This window comes from Eulemur rufifrons, chromosome 2 (assembly GCF_041146395.1).
Source record: "Eulemur rufifrons isolate Redbay chromosome 2, OSU_ERuf_1, whole genome shotgun sequence".
Taxonomy (NCBI): Eukaryota; Metazoa; Chordata; class Mammalia; order Primates; family Lemuridae; genus Eulemur; species Eulemur rufifrons.
This window is the reverse complement of record NC_090984.1, coordinates 9,714,248-9,733,451: the sequence shown is the minus strand read 5'-3', so window position 1 is coordinate 9,733,451 and position 19,204 is coordinate 9,714,248. Positions and strand designations below refer to the sequence as shown.

The 19,204-nt window shown below is 43.2% G+C and overlaps 1 protein-coding gene across 1 annotated transcript in view; it reads right to left on the bottom strand.

Annotated features, from left to right (window-relative positions):
• ZNF490 (zinc finger protein 490) overlaps window positions 1–19,204 on the bottom strand; it is a 21,085-nt gene extending 1,881 nt beyond the window's left edge. Inside the window, exons 1-4 of the mRNA XM_069489095.1 lie at window positions 19,178–19,204; window positions 15,974–16,100; window positions 15,723–15,783; window positions 13,922–15,183 (exon numbers count right to left, since the gene is read on the bottom strand). Of these exons, the coding sequence (XP_069345196.1) occupies window positions 13,922–15,183; window positions 15,723–15,783; window positions 15,974–16,100; window positions 19,178–19,204 (1,477 nt within the window). The remainder of the gene's footprint in view (window positions 1–13,921; window positions 15,184–15,722; window positions 15,784–15,973; window positions 16,101–19,177) is intronic.

Here is a 19,204-nt window from a genome sequence, read left to right as displayed (position 1 = left end):
ATGAAGAATCTGCACAGACAGGCCTTGTTGAGTTTAATTTTATTTATATATATATATATTTTTTTTTTTTTTTTTTGAGACAGAGTCTTGCTCTGTTGCCCTGAGTAGAGTGCAGTGGTGTCATCATAGCTCACTGCAACCTCAGACTCCTGGGCTCAAGCGATCCTCCTGCCTCAGCCTCCTGAGTAGCTGGGACTACAGACTCATGCCATGACTTTTCTATTTTTAGTAGAAACGATGTCTCACTCCTACTCAACTCAAACTCCTGAGCTCAAGCGATCCTCCCAGCTTGGCCTTCCAGAGTGTTAGGATTACAGGGGTGAGCCACCACTCCTGGCCTTGTTGGGTTTAGATCATATCATTTTTGTCCAATCACATTGCAACATGGTTGTCCATGCTTCAGGTCATGCCTATCCAATAAAGCCTCCATAAAAGGTCCAGAGGACACGTTCGGAGAACTTCCAGAGAACTGAACACATGGAGGCTTGTTACAGGAAGGCAAATAAAAAATCATCCCGGGAGAGTAGCATAACCCAACTCCATGGTGACAGGAGCTCCTGTGTTTTGGACCCTTCCAGACCTCATCCTGTGTATCTCTTCATCTGGCTGTTTATTTGACTCTTAAAAATATCCTGTATAATCAATAAGTAAATGTGTTTCCCTGAATTCTGTGAGCCACTCTAGAAAATCAACCAAACCCAAAGAGAGGATTGTGGGAACCCCAACTTGAAGTGACTCAGTAAGAAGTTCCAGAGCCTGGACTTGTGCCTGGTATCCGAAGGGAGGTAGTCTTCAGGACTGAGCCCTCAACCTGTGGGATCTGATGCTGTCTCTAGGTAATGTCGAAACTGAATTGGAGGACACTCAGCTGGTGTCTGCTGCCAGATTGCTTGCTTGCTGGTGGGGAGAAAAATCCCACATATTTTGGGGACACAGAAGTCTTTGGTGTTCACTGCTGTGGTGGCATGAGAGCAGAGGAAAATGTGGTCTGAGTTTTTCCAAACACCAGTAAACTATTATTTTCAGGTTAACGAATTGTTATGTAAAACAACTAATCAAATGTGAATGCTCCCCCCTTTTCTGTGCTTCAGTGGCTCCAGGACTGTCACAGTTCATGGCTGTCACTAGGCACTCTCTGCCTGGGGATGTACATGTTCAGTTTTCCCATTTGAAACTCTCTCGAGTCCACACCAACACTATTGACCCACCACTCCTTGCTTAGCTACATTCTAAGGCTTGTATAACTATCTTTCCCTGTGTGCAGTCTGGCTGTCTCCACGCTGAATCCACCTGCGGCTCTCTTATATCTCTCCATTTAAATTATTCATTTGAAATTGTCTCCCAGGATAGATTGTGATATCCTGAGTGAAGACCACATCGGTTTCCTTTGCTTCTATTCTCCTTAACCTGTCACCCCATCTGCTCATTGAGAGCACAGACAGAATATTCTTTTTTTTTTTTTTTTGTTTTGACACAGTTTCACTTTGTCTCTCTGGCTAGAGTGCCATGCCGCCATTATAGCTCACTACAACCTCAAACTCCTGGGCTCAAGGGATCCTCTTGCCTCAGCCTCCCGAGTAGCTGGGACTACAAGTGAGCACCACCATGCCCGGCTAATTTTTCTATCTTATTATAGAGGTGGGGTCTTGCTCTTGCTCAGGCTGGTCTCAAACTCCTGAGCTTAAGTGATCTTCCTGCCTCGACCTCCCAGAGTGCTAGGATTACAGGCATGAGCCACCACGTCTAGCCAGAATGTTCTAAACTAGACATCACTGGCTGTAAATACTGAAGGTCTCAGCACAGCTCTGTGAAATCCACAGTGCAGACAGGGTGTGTGGGTGTTAATGCTGTCACCACAAGAGGGAACCCCCACCCCCGCCATGTTCCCTTTCTGGAAAATGGCTCAAAGCAGTTTTCTGGAGGACTATTATTTATTTATTTGGAGACAGAGTCTTGCTCTGTCGTCTGGGCTAGAGTGCCGTGGCGTCAGCCTAGCTCACAGCAACCTCAAACTCCTGGGCTCAAGGGATCCTCTTGCCTCAGCCTCCAGAGTAGCTGGGACTACAGGCATGCACCACCATGCCCAGCTGATTTTTTCTATATATTTTCAGTTGTCCAGCTAATTTCTAATTTCTTTCTATTTTTTAGTAGAGATGGGGGTCTCACTTTTCCTCAGGCTGATCTCGAACTCATGACCTCAAGTGATCCTCCCGCCTCAGCCTCCCAGAGTGCTAGGATTACAGGCGTGAGCCACCATGCCCGGCCCTGGAGGACTTTTACATAGAGACATAGGAACATACCGTTGACAGAAGTACAGGTAACACTGTTCACTTTGGTTTTATTTACACGATTTAAGTTTTCTTATGTTGTTAATAACATGATAAATCCTGTGAAACTTGATTGGATTTCACTGATTCTGAGAAGTGTAGTTGTACTGAATTCTTATAAATTTATGTTGACTCAACATCCATTTTAAATATGTTTACTTTTCTCGTACCAGAAGCAGGGTTTAGTCTTCCTTGACACAGTTTCAAGTTCTCCGCCTCCTCCTCCTTCCACGATGTAGTCAATCCCGGTATCTGCCGTACACAATCCCCTCCTGGTGACCACCTCCCAATGGGACAGCTACATACAGAGTACTTGACTCGCCCCACTGTCCCCTACACCCCGCATGGACAATCCAGTTATACCACAGTGACCACCTCTCAGTCTCACTGTAACCTTTTGGAACTTGTGCCTGCTTGCTTCAAACCCACAACTAGAACTCTTTGAGGGAAACCTGTTTGGATAATGCCTGCTGGACCCCAATAAAGGCTTTTGCCCACACATCCATCTCTCTCTCCCTGCCTGTCCCCTATGACCTCCGTGTATGTGGATTCCAGGGATGTGTGCCCTCCAGGATCTGTATGTCATAAAAAAATCTTTATTTCCATCTTGTGTCTCTCCTAGTCACCAAGGGAGTGCTTTCCATCTTAAAGATCCTAAATTAAAACAACATCCCATGTGCATGGATTGTAAGACTTACAATTAAGATGACAATACAACCCAAAGCAATGTACAGATTCAAGGCAATTCCTATCAATGTTCTAATGGCTTTTTTTTTTTTTTTTTTGCAGAAACAGAAAAACCCATCCTGAAATTCACATAAAAAGAAAAACCCATCCCGAAATTCACATAAAATCTCAAGGGACCAAGATACCAAAACAATCTTTTTGTTTTGTTTTGACAGAGTCTTGCTCTGTCACCTGGGCTAGAGTGCAGTGGCGTCAGCCTAGTTCACAGCAACCTCAGACTCCTGGGCTCAAGTGATCCTCCTGCCTCAGCCTCCCGAGTAGCTGGGACTACAGGCATGTGCCACCATGCCCTGCTGATTTTTCCTATTTTCAGTAAAGACAGGGTCTCGCTCTTGTTCAGGCTGGTCTTGTACTCCCGACCACAGGTGATCCTCCTGCTTCTGCTTCCCAGAGTTCCAGGATTACAGGCGTGAGCCAAGGTGCCCAGCCCAAAATAATCTTAAATAGGAACAAAGTTGGAGGGCTCACACTTAACTAATTTCAAAACTTACTACAAAACTACAGTAATGAGAACAGTATGGTACTGACATAAGGACAGACATAGAAAACAAGGAAATAAAATAGAGAGCTGAGAAATAAATGCTTGAATATATGATCAAGTGATTTTCTACAACACTACCAAGATCATTCAATGGGGAAAAGACAGTCTCTTCAACAAATAATGTTGGGAAAACTGGATATCTACATGCAAAAGAATGAACAATTCCATTATAATGGAATCATTATATATCTTCACTGTGGTAGGTGTCACAAGAAACTACTGGTGTGATAAAACTACATAGATATAACATACACACACATACACATGAGTACATATCTGGTGACATCTGAGATCAGTGGATTATATCAATTTCCTGCTTGGGACATGATGTTAGTACTGGAAGGAAATGGATGTATTATTTCCTACAATTACACGTGTATCTACAATGATCTCAAAATTAAAAAAGAAGTTTTGTTGAAAAGTGAATCACTAAAGTCTGACTCACATGCAAGGGGAGAAGAATTAAACTCCACTATTCGAAGAGACTGAATGTTTTTATCCCTCCCCTGCCCAAAAAAACCCCATATGTTGAATCCCTAATCCCCAATGTGATGGTATTTGGAGATGGGGCCTTTGAGAGATAATTAGGGTTAGGTGAGGCCAAGCGGCTGGGGCACTCTTGATGGGATTAGTGCCCTTGTAAGAAGAGATACCAAAGAGCCTGCTCTCCCCCTCTCTTTCTGCCATGTGAGGACACAGCGAGAAGGTAGCACTCACCAGGAACAGAATTTGCTGACACTTTGACCTTGGACTTCCTAGCACCTAGAATTGTGAGAAATAAATGTCTGTTGTTTAAGCCATTCAGTCTATTGTATTGTTACAGCAGAGCAAAAGACACGAACAGCAAGGAATTTACAGCCATCACACCAGAGGTTTGTCATGGAGGGAACAGAGTGTTAGGATTAAGCCTGAGCTCTGAAGTTGGAAGGAACTGAGTTCACACCCAGGCTGGGGAAGTTGGACAATGCCCTTGAGCTCTCTGAACCTCAGAAGTCCCTTCTGTAAAGTGTAAATAAGGGGGTTGTGAAGCTGCCTTTAAACTGCAAGACACATGGCCCAGCACCACGTAGGCCCTCAATAAACAGGGTAAGTGCAGTTCTCATCAGTAATATTAATGTATTTTTTGTATTTCTTCATGCTAAGGAGACAGTGGAACAGGCAAGGCGGGGTCTTTCACGGTTTCAGATGCCAGGCTGAAGAGCTTCGACTTGCCCTCGAGAGCACTGGGGAGCCATGGAGATGTGTGAGCAGGGGAGAAACGGGGAAAGGTCCCCTTGGGACCAGAGTCAGGGACTAGGAATTGAAGTTTGGGACACTGGGGAGGACACCGGGACAGACACCCAGAGTGTGTCTAGACCTGAGAGGTGGCCATCAGGATGGAGAGAGTGAGAAAAAGACAGTAGCTTAGGATGAGTACTGGGTATGGGACTTGAATGGTGACCCCATGAGCCAGGTTGGGAGGAGCAGTTAAGGGGGTGGGGTCGGGTATGGATTTCAGTGTTGACTTTGCTTTGCATATGTCGTTGCCTTTGCTTAGGATGCCTTTTCTCATTGTGTCTCCCTGAACTATTCCTACCGGTCCTTGGAGGCGCTCCCCAAAGATCCCTCCTCTGAGAATCCCTCCGGAGCAGACTCGGTTTGCAGTTTTCCCGGGAAGCCGGCTGCTCATCCGCCAAACATCTTAATCCCAGCGTACCTCGCTCATCCTGTCCCTGGGATTTTCCCTGGGGCAGTCTCTGGCCAGATCCATCCCAGGATCCTCGCGCCCTGCACAAGCCCAGCACTTAGCGGCCTGGAGGGAACATTCATTAATATTTGTTCATTAAAAAGTAAACGGGATCTGTAGGAAGGTGCCGCAGACCAGGCTGTGGCCACACGGGGGCAGCAGTGGACAGGTCAAAGTGTCTGAAAAGGATGCTCAGGCGCCGGACCAGCGCGGTATCCCCAGAGCTTCCCTTCCCAAAACATCCCCTCCTTTTATAAAGGGGGGGCCACCATGGCCCAGCTGTGCCCACCTAACCCACCCACCTAGGGGCCCATGACCCACAGCCCAACAGCTGGTGAACATTATGCAAAGCCTAGGTCAGATCAGTCCCTCCTCTGCTCAGAACCCTCCATGGCTCCCACCTCACCGGGGGTAAAAGCCCCCTTCCCCGCAGTCTCCAAAGCCCCACAGATCTGTGCCACCCACCCCCTCCTCACCTCTCTGTCTTCATCCCCACCGTCATTCCCCATTGCTCACTCTGCTCCAGGCACAAAGCTGTTTTTGGTTCCTCAAATCAAATTCACGATTAACTTGGGTTTTCAAAGCTTTGAGGCCTAGAAAACTCCATCTTTGTGGTTCCTTTGTAAATGTGTAGTCAATTCAAATTAGGTTTAAAAACACAGTTTCCCTTAAGCCTCTAGATACAATTACGGAGATTATGTTTCTTATACATATGGAAAAGTGGATCCTCAGTTTTTGTTTTGAGACAGGGTCTTGCTCTGCTGACCAGGCTGGAGTGCAGTAGTGTCATCATAGCTCACTGCAGCCTCAAACTCGTGGGCTCAAATGATCCTCTTGCCCTAGCCTCCCCAGTACCAGGGACTGTAGCGCCAACCAGCCTGAGCAAGAGCAAGACCCCATATCTACTAAAAATAGAAAAAAATTAGCCAGGATTGGTGGCACTGCCTGTAGTCCCAGCTACTTGGGAGGCTGAGAGAGAAGAATTGCTTGAGCCCAAGAGTTTGAGGTTGCTGTGAGCTAGGCTGACGTCCCGGCACTCTAGCCCAGGCAACAGAGCAAGACTCTGTCTCAAAAAAGAAGAAAGGAAAGGAGGAAGAAAGAAAAGAAGAAAGGAAAGGGAAGGAAGAAAGGAACGAAGGAAAGAAGTTGGTCTTGCTATGTTGCCCAGGCTGGTCTCGAGCTCCTGCCCTCAAGCGATCCTCCTGCCTCAGTCTCCCAAAGTGCTGAGATTACAGGCATGAGCCTCTACACCTCGCCCGGGATCGTGACTTTCTAAGAAGGCAAGGCACTGGATACCTATTTGTGATCATCTACAAATTTAGTGAGCTGAAATCATGTAAACATTATACATGGCATTTATAAATGTGATATATTTAATTCTTTAATGTTTTTTAAATGTTTCCACCATAAAACCCTTCTGAGGTCTCTAGCAGTTATAATACAAATCTAAAATGTAAACATATAAGTAAGGGGGCAACTTATGTTGTCTTAAACATTCTGATAATACTTCTAAACTCAGCCACATAGCTGAGCAATGTGGCTCATGCCTGTAGTCCCAAGTACTCAGGAAGCTGAAGCAGAAGGATTGATTGAGCCCAGGAGTTCGAGGCATCAGTGGGCTATGATCGAGCCTGTGAATAGCTGCACTCCAGGCTGGGCAACATAGCAAGACCTCATTCTTTTAAAAATATATATATATAAAATAAACTCAGCCAAATTATGGTATATTTTTCAACTTAAGTTACCAAGCTTTAGCAGATTAAAAAAAAAAAAAAAACTAGCAACACTGGTTCTCTCCAATTGGGGGACGGGTCAGGATTCAAAAAACCATTTGGGATTTTTAAAATTGAAATTACAAGTGGTGGGGCCTTCAATTTTATCTCTACTGCTTCTTTTCATTAAAAGTAAAATGTATATTTGAAGCAATTATGACAGAATGTTAACATTTGCTTCATGTGGTGGATACAGAGATGTTTTCAAGATTATCGTCTGTACTTTTCTGTATATTTTAAGTTTGTAATTGTGGTAAAATACATACCAAATAAATTTACTATCTTAACCACTTTTAAGAGTACAGTTCCGGCTGGGTGCGGTGGCTCACGCCTGTAATCCTAACACTCTGGGAGGCCGAGGCAGGTGGATCGTTAGAGATCAGGAGTTCGAGACCAGCCTGAGCAAGAGTAAGACCCCCATCTCTACTAAAAACAGAAAGAAATTAGCTGAACAACTAAAAATATATATCAAAAAATTAGCCGGGGCCGGGCGTGGTGGCTCACGCCTGTAATCCTAGCACTCTGGGAGGCCGAGGCGGGTGGATCGCTGGAGGTCAGGAGTTCGAGACTAGCCTGAGCAAGAGCGAGACCCCGTCTCTACTAAAAATAGAAAGAAATTATATGGACAACTAAAAATATATATAGAAAAAATGAGCCGGGCATGGTGGCGCATGCCTGTAGTCCCAGCTACTCGGGAGGCTGAGGCAGAAGGATTGCTTGAGCCCAGGAGTTTGAGGTTGCTGTGAGCTAGGCTGACGCCACGGCACTCACTCTAGCCTGGGCAACAGAGTGAGACTCTGTCTCAAAAAAAAAAAAAAAAATTAGCCGGGCATGGTGGCACATGCCTGTAGTCCCAGCTACTTGGGAGGCTGAGGCAGAAGGGTTGCTTGAGCCCAGGAGTTTGAGGTTGCTGTGAGCTAGGCTGACGCCACGGCACTCACTCTAGCCTGGGCAACAGAGTGAGACTCTGTCTCAAAAAAAAAAAGAGTACAGTTCAGTAGCATTCAGTGCACTCACACTGTTGTGCAACCATCACCGCCGTCCATTTCAATTACTTTCTCATCCTCCCAAACTGAAATTCTGTTTGTATTGAACACTAACTTCCCATCCCCCTCCTCCAGTCAGACACCCACAATTCTACTTTCTGGCTCTATTAATCTGATGACCCTGGGGACCTCATATAAATGGAATCATAGAGTATTAGTCTTTTTGTGACTCAGTATAATGTCCACTATGTTCATCCATGTTGTAGCAAATGTCAAAATCTTTTTCAGGTGAGATGGCTCACCCGATGAGATTCAAAACAAAAAATAAAAATGGCTGAGCATGGTGGCTTATGCCTGTAATCCCATTTCTTTGGGAGGCCAAGGCAGGAGGATCACTTGAACCCAGGAGTTCGAGGCTTCAGTAAGCTAGATGATGCCACTGTACTCCAGCCTGAGCAACAGTGAGACCACATCTCTTAAAAAAAAAAAAAAACAATAAAAGTAAGGGGAAGCAACACAGGCTGTCACTTAGAAGGCTCTGTAGCCTGGAGCAAATGACTTAAGCTTTGTGGGCCTCAGTGTCTCATCTCTAAAATGGGAATATGAAGGGTAACTATCTGTCATCTCATGAGCTTGTTGTGGGTATTATCCACGTTATTCTACACAGAAATACTGAGGAATGCCTGGCACCTAGGATGTGACTTTAAAACACTTTTTATTAACATATGACCTGGTTGTAACAGTCAAAGGAATTAAACAGTCTGTTGCCTCGTCTAGAGTGCAGTGGTGTCAGCCAAGCTCACAGCCACCTCAAACTCCTAGGCTCAAGCAAAGCGATCCTCCTGCCTGTCTCCCAAGTAGCTGGTATTACAGGTGCATGCCACTGCACCTGGCTAATTTTTCTACTTTTTAGTAGAGATGGGGTCTTGCCCTTGCTCAGGCTGGTCTCGAACTCCTGACCTCAAGGGATCCTCCTGCTTCCACCTCCCAATGTGCTAGGATTGCAGGTGAGAGCCACCTTCCCTATCGTAGTTTTTTTTTTTTGTTTTTTTTTTTGTTTTTTTTTTGCCAAAGAGAATCAGTAGGGATTTCTACATAGGAATTTGATCATCTGCAAAACCATAATTTTATTTTTTCCTGTCCAATATGGATGCCTCTTTTTTTTTCTTGTTTAATTTCTCTGGCTACAACTTGCAGGTAGGTTGACTATAAGTGGTAAGAGTGGGCACCCTTGCCTTATTATGTTCACGAAGTTTCTATTCCAAGTTAAGTGCTTTTTATGAAGACAGGGTGTCCAATTTTGTCAAGTACTTTTAGTATTCAATTTCCAATTGGTTCAAATTATGAACCTTTGCTTCAAATTTGTGTCTTCCCTCCCTCTCATTCTCCTTTTTTTTTTTTTTTTTCCATTACTGATAAAACTTCAGGGAGAATAAGGTTCTCCATAATGTAATATTTATTATTTTTTTCCTCCAGAGATTCTCAAAAGAATATTATCAGGGTTATGGGCTGCTTGAATCCCTTTAGTGTGGCTACAAAGGAATACCTGAGACTGGGTAGTTTAAGAAGAAAAGAGGTTTATTTGGCTCACAGTTGTGCAGGCTGTACAAGAAGCAGGGCAACAGCTTTTTGTTGCTTTCTGGTGAGGACTTTGGTGCTGCATCAAAAGAGGGTGGAGGGTCTCAGCAGGCACATGCAAAGAGGGACCAAACAAGAGGAGGAACCTCTGCTTCATAACCCACTTGTGGGAACCAATCCATCCCTGAGAGAACTAATCATGTGTTACCAGAGCAAGAATTCACTTCCTACTCTGAGAACAGAACAGGCTTTCATGAGGGATCTGCCCCCATGACACACACATCTCCCACTAGGCCTAAAACCAACACATTGGGGATCAAATTTCAGTAGCAGTTTTGGTGGAGACAGACCACATCCAAAGCATAGCAGAGGCCTCCTGTATGGCAACAGAAGCTTCACAGTTTAAGAACACCAGGCTTGGTTCAGGTTTGAACACCTTTGCTGAACCACAGGGGAGCCATGGGTGTTGTCTCTGATAAGCTATGATCAGGGTCTTTGTTGAGTCAGAGGCAAGGGCAGCAGCAGCATCAGCAGCGAGGTACTTAAGTGTCCTGGTAAGTGTGAACTTCAGGATGCCAACTAATGGCAGCCTCCCACCCACTCTCCTCTTTCTCTTTTTCAAATAACTGCTCTTTTAGAAATGACCACCCAACATACACAGGATATAATCTCACCACCAACCCCTAGCCTAGACCTATAGGTCAAGGCCAATGCCCAGCATCAGTTGCAGCTTCATTCTAAAACACAGGTAGGTGTCCAGGTGAAAATGCCTGACCCAGGACCACTTTAAGGAGGACCCAAACTCCACATTCCTGCTCCTCGATACCAAGGACTTCTGGCAAGTGCCTACTTTGGTCGTCTAAATTAAGAACTGAGACTTGGCAGGCCTGTACAGCACAGACCAGCAAGCAGCAGCTCAACGTGCATGCCAGCCATCAGGCAGCAGGGGAGGTTAATGACTCAAAACAAAACACAGACCCAGAGGGTGGTGATCACCATCTAGATATCCTGCTAAGGTGCCAGCTGGTATGGTCACCTGAAAAGCTGTGGTTCTGATGCTGACACGGATGGGTATGTGGCACACACACTGAGAGAGTATGAAAAGGGTTATTACTCACATAATTGAGGTCACAGGGAGAGCAGGGAAATCCTTCAAAGCAGGTGTGAAATGCATGAGAGAGCAAAGTAAATGGCATTCATATCCCTTACAAATATTGACACAAAAATATTCAAATAAGTAACAGCAAGCCATATTGAGCAACATAATGAAAGCATTATGCAACATAACAAAGTGAGATTTACTCCTGGAACAAAAAGACGGTTCAAGATATGGAAATCGAATAATGTGATAACACACATTAGCAAAACAATGGGAAAAATAGCAATCATCTTAACTGATGCAAAAAAAAAGCATTTGACAAAATCCAACACACATTCACAAAAAAAAAAAAAAAACACAATAAACTTGAAATAGAACTTCCTCAAACTGCTATAAGCCATATATGAAAAACCTACATCATCATTCTTGATGGTGGAAAAACAGATTTTTAATATCTAAGATAAAAAACAAAACAAGGATATGTGCTCTCACCCGTCCCTCTCAAAGTGTTAAGAAAGCTATTCCCAGGAAAATCAGACAACAAAAGCATTCCAGATTAATACATATATACAGAATCCCATAGACAAACAAAAATCACAAACATTTTGTCACTATACTCACAGATGAGCAAACTCAGGCACAGGCACATAAACTCACAATCCCACAGATTTAACAGCCCAGACACCAAAAGATGATCCCAGAGACACATAGACCCTGGCTGTTCTGATCTCATCTCTGGGCTTCTCTGGCTCTTTAGGAAAGATACATTGTATATTTTTGCTTGTTTTCTTGTGTCCTAGAATGTTAGTATCAAGAGACAGAGATATTAGCACATCTTTGTTCACTAAACCAATCAGAGAACATGTTATATAGAAGAGACTGGTATTTACTGAGTATCAGGACTCAGACAGACACACACATAAATGGGTTTTACACAATCCTCATCATAGACCAAAATACACCGGATCTTCAAAGACTGCATTGTTCTCACCCCCATCCCATGTGACAGAGGGATACTCCTTGGCTCCCAAACCAATCACAAATGTGGCTCCTTGAGCCCATTCTGATGGTAAAGGGATTTCACACTTCCAGAGCAGAGCACAAAAATCTTACCTCTATAAGAGTACAAAAGAGCCCAAGAATACAAAAAGGTGGACCTGCAATGGGTTGAGTAATAATGTCCCAGCCCCTCAAACTGCTCTAAATGTTTCCAGAAATATATCGCACATGACTTGATCCTTTGTCAGTCTGCTTTTCCACTGAGACCTCAGTTAGAGCAGCAAGGGTGTATATCGCATGGCTCATCAGACATGCCTTCCATTGCCACTTATTGGTAGCCATCACCTCCAGAGGCCACATCTGCTGGCAAACCTTGCTCCAATTAGCCTCAAGGGGCCCTACTGTATTCACAGAGGCCTTGCATGCTGCCACTTGACCCATACCTGCTGTTGGGGGAGGGTGTAGACCTAGTGAGCTCAGACTATAGGTCTCCAGTGAGAGAAAGATCACTTTCGAGGCCCAGAGAAAGAATGAAGTTGTCATAAGGGGAGACAGTGACCTCTTTCCCTTCATAGTGCCACTTCCCTTCCAGGACACTCTGATTTGTTCTGCAAGAAACAGGGGGCACTGCCTCTGACAAGGGAAGGGCCCAACACCTACTGCCCCTATTCAATTCACAAAAGGGAGAAATCATCAGTGGCTCCAGAAGCCAGCTGATTGGGAATTTACCTTTCCTGATAGGGGTGATGTGAAGAGTCACCTCTTGGCCTGTGAAGCAAAACTGACACTAGCATTTCCCATGAACCACAGGGCTGGAGCTCTGCAGGGTGGGTACTGTTCCCAAAAGAAGTAGATGGTAGTCTTGGTGGGGAGGATATAAAACTAGCCCTCAAGCAGTACACATTCAGCATGCATTGAGGTGATGGAGGCTAAAGCACAGTCAGTGCACACACCGCGGAATATCTGAGTAGAATGAGCCAGAAAGTTTGGGGCAGGCAGGTTAGGGCAAGTAAGAACTTTGAGTATGTTCTATAGCTAAGACATGGCAAGGTGTGTCTTTGAGACACCATTAGTGGTTTTGAGACTATTCTGTGGTGGTTGGTGCAGAGCTAGTGATTATGGGACAGTGGATATTGCATGGTCAAGGGGCATGTGTCCTGTGGCATGTGTTCAGCCATTGCTTCTTCAGCCCTCTCACCTCAGAACCACCTTGAGTTTGCCACAGAGAAAGGTTCCAGTGTGAGGCAAGAGTGAATTTTTAGACATGTTTCCCAGTAAGCATACACAGTGTAAGCTTGAAATGGGAAAATGGGAGCTGGAAATGGCCTTGTTGATGCCCATAAATTAAGAAGTCTCCATGCAGATCCCACTTGGGGAAAACTATGGGATGCAATTTTGTTTCAGAAACACAGCATTCCCACAGATCTGAACAGAACAACTGGTTTAAACACAGACAGATTCTGGGAGCCCTATCACTTTAATCTAGTCATGTGTGTGAGCTGAGAGCAGGTACCATGCTAGAAGTTGTTTCCTAACTACAGACTAGGTTCTAAGAAAGGCCTGTTAGGGCCCAAGTCCTTCTTCCCCAGTCCTTCAATTCTTCCTAAGAAGGCTCCCTAGGTGGAAGAAAGGCGTATTATACACATCATTGAAAGACTTTCCATATCAATTACACTCAAGAAGTTGCTCTCCAGTATGAGTGGTTTCACGGTTTCACAATGAACTGGGAAGAATAAAGAATTACCCACATTGTTTAAATTTATGGAGGTTGTCTCCAGCATACATTCTCATGTGTCCTCAAAAGATTGTGTGAAATGAAGGCTTTCCCACATTCCTTAACATTCATAGGGTTTCTCTCCAGAGTCCTTTCATATATTTACAAGCCTAGCAGAATGGAAGGTTTTCCCACATTTTAGAAAGACTTCACTGCAGTGTGAGTCACGTCTTTCAAGTGAATTAGGACAACTGAAGCCTTAATCGCATTGTTTACATTCATACAATTTCTCTCTGGTGTGAGTTCTCTCATACATTTAATAGGAACTAGAACAACTGACAACCTAACAACATTGTTTACATTCTTAGAGTTTCTCTCTATTATGAGTGCTTTCATGTAACTGAAAAGACCTTGAATAACTGAAGGCTTTACCACATTCCTTACATTGATAGGGTTTCTCTCTAGTGTGAGATCTTTTGTGAACTTGAAGGGATCTGGAAAAACTGAAGGCTTTACCACATTCCTTACATTCATACGGTTTCTCTCCAGTGTGAATTCTTTTGTGTACTTGAACAGAACTTGCACAAGTGAAGTATTTACCACATTCCTTACATTCAAAGGGTTTCTCTCCAGTGTGAGTTCTTTCATGCCTTTGAAGGTGACTGAAAAAGATGAAGGATTTACCACATTGTTTACATTCATAGGGTTTCTCTCCAGCATGAGTTCTTTCATGCATGCGAAAGTGATTGGAATAAAGGAAGGCTTTACCACACTGTTTACATTCATAAGTTTTCTCTCCAGTATGAGTTCTTTCATGTATTTGAAAGTAACTTGAACAAATGAAGGTTTTACCACATTGTTTACATTCATAGGGTTTGTCTCCAAGATGAGTTCTTTCTTGCACTGCATAGGAATTATCAGACTTGAAGACTTTCCCACATTCCTTAAGTTTATAAGGATGAACTCTGGTATGCGTTATCATGTGTCTTCGATGGTTTGAGTGAAAGAAGAAGGCTTTCCCACATTCTTTACATTCATAGGGTTTCTCTCCACTATGAGTTCTTTCGTGACTTCGTAAGTACATAGGACAGCTGAAAGCTTTACCACATTGCTTACATTCATAAGGTTTCTCTCCAGTGTGAGTTCTTTCATGTCTTTGAAAAGGCTGGATATGATTAAATGCTTTTCCACATTGTTTACATTTGTAGGGTTTGTCTCCAGTGTGATTTCTTTCATGGTCTCGTAAGGAACTGAGAAACTTGAAAGCTTTCCCACATTCTTTACATTCATAGGGTGTTTCTCCAGTATGAATTCTTTCATGGCTTCGAAATGAAAAGAGAAATCTGAATGCTTTTCCACATTCCTTACATTCATAGGGTTTCTCTCCAGTGTGAATTCTTTCATGAATTCGAATGCTGTGGTAACGAGTGAAGGTTTTCCCACATTCTTTACATTTATATGGCTTTTCTCCATGTTCCTGTTCCTGATATTCATTTGTTTTCTTTCCAGTGTGAGATTTCATGTGCTCATTAAGCAATGAATGATGCATGAAGAGCTTCCCACACATGCTGCATTCACATGGCTTTACTTCAGTAGAAGTTTCCTTGTTCATAGTAAGATTTGGAATCTGGGTAGTGCTTTTTCCATATTGATTACCTTCTTTACTTTTACAGAGTCTCTCAACCACATGACCTCTGTAAAAAATGAGTGGCACATTATTAGCGGCTTTTTTACTAACAATTTTATATTTATTATTAGAATTACAGTACTACTTCTAAGTGATTTATTTTTTTACATCCTAAACATTTTTCACAAAACATTTGGAGAAAATTTTCTAAGAATGAATAAATTTGAACTGTGCTTATTATTTTGCTTGTTGGTTTTTTTGGGGGGGGGTGGTAAGAGACAGGGTCTTGCCCAGTTGTCCAGGCCAGAGTGCAGTCACCCAATCACTGCAATCTCCAACTCCTAGGCCAAACTGATCCTCCCACTTCAGCCTCCCACCACCACACCTAGCTAATTTTTTTTTCCTTTGAAGAGACACGGTCTTGCTATGTTACCGATGCTGGTCTCAAACTCCAAGCCTCAAAGGGTCCTCCAACCTTGACCCCCCAAAGTCTTGGGATTACAGGCATGAGCCATAGTGCCCAGCCTATTTGCTTATTTTTATAATTTCATGCAATACTAAGATTCTCTCATGGGCCACATAAGTACTCTCGTGAATACAACTCACCTTAGATTTCTCCCCTGCTTTTTGTGGTCATCTTCAATGTCCTGGTCATTCCATTTTTTCCCTAAAATGCAGACCCAGAAAACTCATTAGAAAATATAGAAAATTATAACATTCTAGGTCCACGGTTAACTGTGACCTAGTATGGATTATTCACCAAACTATTCCCCTTCCAAATTTCAAATCTTGGAACACAGTTGATGAGTAAGCAACATGTTCTACTTAACTAAGCAGAGAAATGTTGTTATCCTTACCTATACAGGCCAGGTTATTGAAGGTTTCGCACATTACATCTCTGTAGAGTGTTTTCTGTGAAGAATCTAGCAAAGTCCACTCCTCCTGGGTAAAGTTCACAGCCACATCCTCAAAGGAGACTGAGTCCTAAAATATCCCATGTGTACAGGAAGATGGGTGAGACTGGCAGTACTAAGGATCTATACTCAATTCATAAGAAGTTCACGTACAATTCTGTGATCTAGAAACATTTAGTGTATGACTTGCTTGTCAGAACTATCTCCACAATCACTTCCTGAGAAATGTAACACTACCATAAACACATAGAAATTACTTCTATATTTAACTGTGATCACTTGAAGCCTCATTGTTCTCTAAAGGCAGACTCAAAACCACCTTAGAGAAATGAGAGGGAGACTATACAAATGAAATAAATTTTAAGACCATCAATTCCTTGTGAGAAAAACCTCTTTCATTTCCCACCTTATTACATACCACATAGCTCTGTGTCATTTCATGATACATGGGGTCAAATCTGGATGAGGTTTTAGTAAATGAATACACCTATAAGAAATGTAAGATATTCTTCTAATCCCATCAAAAAACATCAGAGACCAAGAAGAGTCTGTGGAAAGCCAAAGTGTAATAAGAAGCTACTGGCCATGTTGTCCTGAAAGACTCCAGGCCATTAGAAGTATGCACATTGGGCTGGTTGAATTAATATATTCCTTTGCAGAGTATTAATTTTAATTTGTGTAAAATTTATCACAAGTTCCGTTTTCTCTTTTTCTCTTTGTCACACTTCATGGTTCTAGAATTATTGAGAAGTTAAAAAACAGGCATGATAAAGCATAGCAACTTAGACCTCTACAAAATCCCTATACTCATGTAAAGGTTTATTACTCACATCCTTGAGATCTCAGAGAGGGCAGGGCAAGTACTCAAGCAGTCGTGAAATGCCTATGAAAGCAAGAAAAGGAGCATCGCTGGGGAATTTTATTGAGGTGAGGGAATGGGCTGGTGTGAGAGTTTAAACACACAGGCAGGAGCTTATGTGAATTAGATGTCTTGCCAGTACCAAATGAGGGTGACCTGGCATTTTCTCCTTCCACATCTGGATGTGGGACACAAGGGTGGAAAGCAGTAATGAGGTTTTAAAGCTGTCAGCAGTCAAACATCATGAAAAATGAAGTCAGAGACTTCCAATGCCTGATCTGACAAGGAACTTAGAAGCTGTCATTCCCATCCATGGAAGTAAAAGCAAACTTAAAATGAATAACTCTTCTTAGATCCATCAAAGTATTGAAACCATAGGGCAAAGTTTTATCCCCCAAATTAGAGAGACAGACAGAAAATGTAACTATTTTGTAATAGCCCAGAATATTCTGCTGTTCTTAAGAAGGCCTGTCCTAACAAGAATCTATTTCAACAAGGCCTAACTAGCATTTTACCAGAGCCTAACAGACATGGAGGTGTGACTGAGAAGCACATGTGAAGGCAAAAGCTTTTCACTTCCCAAAACCAAATATGTTGTATCTTTTCCGAAACTACTTCTCCAACTCTCTGACACCAACTACATGTCCTAAAATTCAATTCAATTCTAATAGTAAATACCAGGAATTAGTGTCAGAATCCACAGATTAAGGGCTCAGTCCCACAAGACTGCCCCCATGCTGGATACCAGCCACAAAATGGGGTGCCCAGCCTATACATACTTCTATTGAGCTAAATAGAATTGGGGGGGTTCACACAGTACCCCTTATAGTTTAATAATTCATTAGAACATCTCTCAGAACACAGGAGAGCCTGTAACTTAATATTGCCATTTTAGTACAAAGAATTTAACTCAAGAACAGCCAAATAGAAAAGGTGCATAGGTCAAAGTATGAGAAGTGGGAGTGGAGAACTTCCTAGCACCTCAATACAATCACCAACCTGAAAGTTCTCTAAACCCTGATATTTATGGGCTTATATGGAAGTCTCATTAAGTAGATACGATTGATTAAATCATTGGGTATTGGTGATTAGCTCAATCTCTAGTCCCTTTTCCCTCCAGTGAAGTTAGGGGTATGGCCAAAAGTTCAAGGCAGGCTATTTTTCTGGTCATGAATTCCCACCCTGAACTTTGGAGTCACTTCTTTACAACAAATGTAAATCCTATCACCATTATCACACAGGAAAATCCAGCAGATTTAGGAGCTCTGTGCTAGGAACCACACTTAAAAACCAAATGTCTTCCTTATCAAACCACAGTTCAGGAGTACAGCTCACCAAAAAACTGAGACCTACTCATAAGACCATAGCATTTTTCCCCTCCACTCACAGCTTAACAGTGTGTCATTAGGGCTTCTGATTAAAAATAGTTGGATATAGCCAGGTGTGGTGGCTCATGCCTGTAATGCCAGCACTCTGGAAGGCAGAGGTGGGAAGATCCCATGAAGCTGGGAGCTTGAGACCAGCCTGGGCAACATATCAAGGCCCTGGCTCTACAAAAAAATTTTTTTAAATTAGCTGGGCATGGTGGTATGTGCCTATAGTCCCAGCTACTTGGGAGGCTGAGGTGGGAGGATCACTTGAGCCCAGGAGTTTGAGATTGCAGTGAGCTATGATAATGCCACTGCACTCCAGCCTGGGCAACAGAGCAAGACCCTATCTCTTTTTTTGTTTTTGTTGTTGCTTTGTTTTGTTTTGTTTTTTGAGACAGAGTCTTGCTCTGTTGCCCGGACTAGAGTGGCGTGGCATCAGCCTAGCTCACAGCAACCTCAAACTCCTGGGCTTAGGCAATCCTTCTGCCTCATCCTCCTGAGTTGCTGGGACTACAGGCATGCGCCACCACACCCAGCTAATTTTTTCTATATATATTTTTAGTTGTCCAGATAATTTCTTTCTATTTTTAGTAGAGATGGGGTCTCGCTCTTGCTCAGGCTGGTCTTGAACTCCTGAGCTCAAACAATCCGCCCACCTCGACCTCCCAGAGTGCTAGGATTACAGGCGTGAGCCAGTGCGCCCGGCCAACCCTGTCTCTTAAAAAAAAAAAAAAAAACAGTTACAATGAAAGAATTTTCCACTGTTTGTTTCTGCACAATTCAAACTTGAAGTCTCTAGAGTATTCCCAAAATTACAGAAAAGATAAAACCAAGGCAATTTTATCCTCTGACACCTCACTACCAAAAATAAACAGCCTAAAACCAGCAGGATAAACCTATAACTAAAGGCCTACTTACCTCACTTCCTTTTCTCCAGTATACCAT